At 42.1% G+C, this 6,000-nt stretch overlaps 1 protein-coding gene across 1 annotated transcript in view; it reads left to right on the top strand.

Annotated features, from left to right (window-relative positions):
* Positions 1 to 3,445: 3,445 nt before the first annotated feature.
* auts2 (AUTS2, activator of transcription and developmental regulator) overlaps positions 3,446 to 6,000 on the top strand; it is a 68,651-nt gene continuing 66,096 nt past the window's right edge. Inside the window, exons 1-2 of the mRNA XM_031896219.1 lie at positions 3,446 to 3,479; positions 4,024 to 4,058. Of these exons, the coding sequence (XP_031752079.1) occupies positions 3,446 to 3,479; positions 4,024 to 4,058 (69 nt within the window). The remainder of the gene's footprint in view (positions 3,480 to 4,023; positions 4,059 to 6,000) is intronic.

The following is a 6,000-nucleotide window of genomic DNA, read 5'->3' as shown; positions in this document are numbered from 1 at the left end:
CCATTGTTATTAACAGAAGTGCAAGTTTGGTATCCAGGATGGAATCAGATTGCCTTTGAAAAGCCGTGTTTGCATCCTAGTCTACCACATGGGCAGAATACATGGTAATTTGCAGCAAAATAATGCTACAAATTTTTAGTCTCTTGGCCAATAGAATGCCTCCAGTGGTTTTTGTTTTTTGTGCTCATCAAATCCTCTAGTTGAGAACTATTTGGGCTGATATGCCAGGCATCCTAGTGGGAAGTTTTGCCTTGCTGTAACGTGTCCAAAAAATATACATCCATAACTGGCCATATTGGTAATTGCACATGGTCATGGATTTAAAGGTATTTCAATAAAGGAAAGTATTTATTTATGTTTTGCATACATATGATATTTAAAAAAAAAAAAAAAAAAAAATGATTTGTATTTATACCATAGAGCTAATGGCCAATTTTATTCTATCCTGTGGTACAGTATGTGTGATACAAAAAGAAATGTTTTATAACATAGTTAAAAATTTATGGTGGGGACGAACCCAACTGAAGGTTTTCAGTTGGGCTCGTTGTGGCGGTAGGACCTTGCCAGAGTACTGCACAGGAAATTTTAGAAGAGGGAGAAAGGAGCTTCTCTCCTTTGACTGCACGGTGGGTTGATTGATACAGACGCTACTACTGCTTGTGCTAGGTGACAGCCTGCTTGGATTTCCTATCATCGAGGCACTGCAGATTCAGGACCGGCAGCAGGGCTGCTGAACTTCTCTCATGGTGGGAGATGCAGCTCCTGCTGGTAGCAGAGTTTGGGGCCATCCTCTCTGTAGGTAGAGGCAGCCTAATACTCAGTGGTGGATATAATGACATAGTGCTGATCTCAAGTCTTCAGTAAGGAACAGCAGAGCATAGTAGCGATCTCTTATGGAATTCTGGCTTTGAATATTGCCTTGGGGTGAGGCTGGCAAGGTCCTATTTATTTGATAAAATGTAAATAAATGCTGTGGCCTCTTTTTACCCATTTCCGTCTCCTGGTGTTTTATTAATGTATGTAACAATGGGGTTCAGAGGGATGGCTGAAGGCGAAGGGAAATTGAGGAGTCCCCTTGTCAAGGAAGCCCTGAAGCTATAAACGCAGGGGCTGCATGACAAGGGATCCGAATGACCAGCAGCCAGATTACACTGGTTTATGTTTAAAGATTGAAAAATCAGATGCAGCTGTGATTGGGTGAGAAGCAGTATGTTAAGGAGGGAAAAAGCTGGGCTGGGGGTGGAGAAGGATAGGGATATGATGTCACAAAAGAAGGAGTTCACTTCCTATCTTCTGAACAGGTAGAAACATCCCACCCACCCTCCCCTCTTTTTTGCATATTTTGTAAAATGCCAGGATATTTTCTTTTTTATGCTCTCATATTATCTGTTAATAACAGAATGTGAATGTTTTCCTATATGCACTGTTATATTGTGGTTTTGGTAACACTATACAGTATGAATGTGAGAGTCTGCATGGTATTATTTATGTTAAATAAAAGTGAAATCCTTGATCCAGGGAATTTTCCGATCGCCAGGTGGGGTCAGGAAGGAATTTTTTCCCTCTTGAGGCATAATTGGCACAGGCTTCAGGCTGGGTTTTTTGCCTTCCTCTGGATCAAAACAGTGGATATATGTTAATGTATTTTAAGTTGTTTCTGTCACAGCAGCAGTAGGACCTTGCCAGAGTACTGCACAGGAAATTTTAGAAGAGGGAGAAAGGAGCTTCTCTCCTTTGACTGCACGGTGGGTTGATTGATACAGACGCTACTACTGCTTGTGCTAGGTGACAGCCTGCTTGGATTTCCTATCATCGAGGCACTGCAGATTCAGGACCGGCAGCAGGGCTGCTGAACTTCTCTCATGGTGGGAGATGCAGCTCCTGCTGGTAGCAGAGTTTGGGGCCATCCTCTCTGTAGGTAGAGGCAGCCTAATACTCAGTGGTGGATATAATGACATAGTGCTGATCTCAAGTCTTCAGTAAGGAACAGCAGAGCATAGTAGCGATCTCTTATGGAATTCTGGCTTTGAATATTGCCTTGGGGTGAGGCTGGCAAGGTCCTATTTATTTGATAAAATGTAAATAAATGCTGTGGCCTCTTTTTACCCATTTCCGTCTCCTGGTGTTTTATTAATGTATGTAACAATGGGGTTCAGAGGGATGGCTGAAGGCGAAGGGAAATTGAGGAGTCCCCTTGTCATGCTACTTTACTGTACTTGCCTTGTGTAAAGTGCAAAAGAAAAAAAAATACTGGAATTTGGCATGTTTTTCTCACAATGCTAGTCACCCCCAGTATTCCTGTGTGTTTGTGTGCACCTGTTTTGTAAATAATGAAAGCTGAAGTTGCAAAGGAATTAATGGAGGAATTCTGTAGTGTGCAGCATCACAAAGGGTGTTTTATTGTGAGTCAACTGGCGCTTTGGGAAGCATCTAAAGCCGCCACACACGTAAAGGAGGCCCTTGTGCTCGAATGCTTTTTTTTTATTTTACTCCACTGCTTTGGTAGTTTGGGTACAATGTAAGGGCTCTAGTACACGGGGAGATTAGTCGCCCCGTGCCAAAAGTGGGCAGAGTGACAATCACCATTGATACATGTATGGAACTGGGTAACCCAAAACAGTATTAGGATCTGACCTCAGGACATTTAGTTAAGTCAGTACTACCATATACATGTGTGTGCATAAACTGTTAAAGAGTCTTGTTTCAGCCTTTTTTTCAGGCACTGGATTTACAGTCTAATTTTGGTGTCAGTGGTGGCCAGAGAGAGGAGGGGTGCCTTGCCCAAGCTTACAAGTATAGCTCTTCTCACAGGCACCGCATCCCTATAAAAACAGTGTATTTTATATTGCAGCCTTTATTTACTGAAAGTCAAATCAATAGGTAGTCATAACTGTAACATATAATAGTACAGTAAGGAGTAAGAAATAGAAGAAATGCATGTGGACTGAGTGGGTTTTCTTATTATAGAAGAGTATTTATATTTAAAGCCGAAGAGCAGGAAGAAAGGTCAGAAAATGGGAAAGCAGCAGAGGAAAGGTGGCTAAATGATTGTCAGGTTGATGCAGGAAATAAGAGGAGTGGCTGACTCAGCCTGTGGGATGTCCCCAGCAGTTGGAATGCAGTCTCTGAATAAGCACTTGTATTCAGCCTGGAAATCCAGAGAAACACACACAGCCTGTCTCTCTCACAGCGAGCCAGAGAAAGAAGCCAGTGTGAGGGGCTGTCTGTGTGAGTGACTGCTACTTCGCGGGGGCCATTGCTGCACAAGGAACTGCCACAGGAGCCGAGCCACTTCTTCACAAAAGTCTTTTTTTCCTTCCCCCGGTCCGCTTGCTCTGAGGATTTTCTCCTTTTGTTCTAACATTAAGAATAAGCGAGAGATAAAAGCCAAAGCGCACACGTTTCTTACTCTTTATTAACCCTTATTGGATTTGAACCCGGGAGGATGTATCCTATTGGGATTGAGCTGAAACCCTTCTGTAAAACAAAAGAGAGGAAGCGGCTGTCGGGGCAGCAGGGGAGCCGGTACTGAAGTGACAGAGAGTACAGAGGGGCTGCGAGGGGCTGCTCGCCGCACAGGGGGTGTCCCGGGATTGTGCGGAGCTGTAGGGTGAAGGAGCAGCGCTCGGGGCTGAGGCTGTGTGTGTCGGAGGAGGAGCAGCAGGCAGGGGAGGGGGAAGCTGCTGCTGCTGCTGCCGTCTGTCTGCTTGAAGGGGAATCGGGCTGGCGGGTAGGATCTGCCTTGGTGCACATGGTTTTCTTTGTCCTCCTCCTGCCGCTGTTGCTTTGATTCCCTTCTGCCTCCGCGCATCCCTTAACCCTTGGACGAGCTTTGTACTCAGCGCCCGGGATAATCGCACCAGGAGCCCCTTTTGCTTTACTGTTGCATTATTGTATATACATACACACATATATATATTTACTCCTTTATTCTCACTTCGGGATGTCTGGATTGCTTCTCTATGGCTGGGAGACACCGTGCAAACCTGGATTACTGTAAAGCTTGGGTCCCATCGCACTAAGCTCCCTCTCAGCACCGGGACCTACACCGATTGCAGGTACGGTATCACCATATTCCCATTATATTTCCTGGGGACCATCACTCTTTCCGATCATTAGCTATTCTATTCTGGTGGGATATATTTAGTAAGGGCTTCCCTGTGTTGCTGCCGACCCCCCTGTACCCGCAGGGCGACCCCTCTTCATTTAGTGTTGCCCACTCTTGTTATTCTGCTGGGTGGGATCGCTATTAAGGACATTGGGGGTGAGACAGGGCACAAGCTTTTCTGTTTGTGTTGTTGTGGGATCGGAGCCCCCTGCAGAATGCTGCGAGGTGACAATTACAAATGAATGGAGCTCAGATCATCAACCCTTTCACTGCCGGGCACGGTGGGGGCTGATTTGGACGAAGCAGGGCAAAATACCCGATTTGATATTCATAAAAGGCACAAAGCTATCAGGGAAACGATTGCAAGTGTAGTGTGTAGGCAAAAGTGTTTGTTATTATAATGATCTTAGTTAAAGCCGTGTTTACCCCCCTCTCTATTTAAATGTAATGTTTGCTGCCACGTCCTTGTGTGGGTTGCAAAGTACTTCCCGGAAAACAATATGTTGAGAAGATTTCCTTTCATCTGGGTCCCAAATGGGCAGGCAAGGCAGGAGCAAGCTTAGCACTGAGGCAGCTGCCCTCTTCACCCCCTGCTGCCCTCATCAGCATGGCCCATTCATGGCCCCCACTGGCTATTTTTAGCCACTCATTGCTTGCCCCATATGGACTGGCCACTTTGTCTGAAAATGGAGCTACACAGCAGCACAATCCTGCCTACACAATCTGTACAAGGTGTAAAAAAGGCAACTTGGAATTAACACAATGGACAGATAAACATCAATGATCTCACAGTCTATAATGTGCCTTTATCTGCCAACCCAAGCACTCACTGAATATGCACAGAATAGACTTACAGCTCTACCAGATTTAGCATTTAGATTTGTGTTTGTGTAGCTTAGCTCTATATATAATGAGAAGATATGTAAGGTGCACACCATAAACATTATCTATCTATCTATCTATCTATCTATCTATCTATCTATCTATCTATATATATATTTATATATATATATATATATATATATATAGATAGATAATGTTATATATATATATATATATATATATATATATATATAATGTGTGTATACGTATAACTAAAATGTCCTAGACATATAGAAATATATATATATGTAGATGTATTTTTCCTATATCTGTAAGTGCATATATTAAAAAAGCGTACAGTTTATCTGATTTTTAGAAACATATGTCGTAAAGAGCATTATTGCAATTCAGAGTGTTTTTGCGCTAATTCTGTGATGTGGATTTATCATAGTAGTGATTTACTGTAATCTTTAATCCAAGAATGAGCTCCTTCTCTACATCACTTATTGTACGTGGACAGATTTTCCACTCTTTATTATTTGTCCGTATAAAGTAGCTGGATTGGTATTTTTGTTGTAAATCTCTTATGATGATTTTGATTAAAAGTTCTGCAAGAACAATGCTGATTGATATGTGGCTGCCCTATTCCCTGATTGCTTTAAGAGTCTAATTTTGGCTATATGAATTTGTGATAGTCAATGTAGTCATTAATAACAACTGACAGCAAGAGAATAGTTACAATCAGTTTAACAACTGTGATTTAAATAGGCATGGACTGCTGAAACGATGAGTAGAAGGAGAATAAGAAAATACAGGACATTTCATGAAAATTAAACATTCTCAAATAAACCTCTTCAAAGAATTATATTCATTGCAATTGTTCTTGAAAGATTAAAAAAAAAACCAAGACAATTATTACTGACATTCTTCAGACCTAACTCAATATCGTCTCTTAAAATGTTAATCACAATGGCTTTATAAAAGATATGCAGACAATTTATTTGAATCTATAACATGTTTTGATGGATACACCATTCATAATATTTTTTCTTTATCTTTCTCTTTTATGC

Source organism: Xenopus tropicalis, chromosome 2 (genome assembly GCF_000004195.4).
Source record: "Xenopus tropicalis strain Nigerian chromosome 2, UCB_Xtro_10.0, whole genome shotgun sequence".
Classification (NCBI taxonomy): Eukaryota; Metazoa; Chordata; class Amphibia; order Anura; family Pipidae; genus Xenopus; species Xenopus tropicalis.
This window is presented reverse-complemented; position numbering and strand designations above follow the sequence as displayed.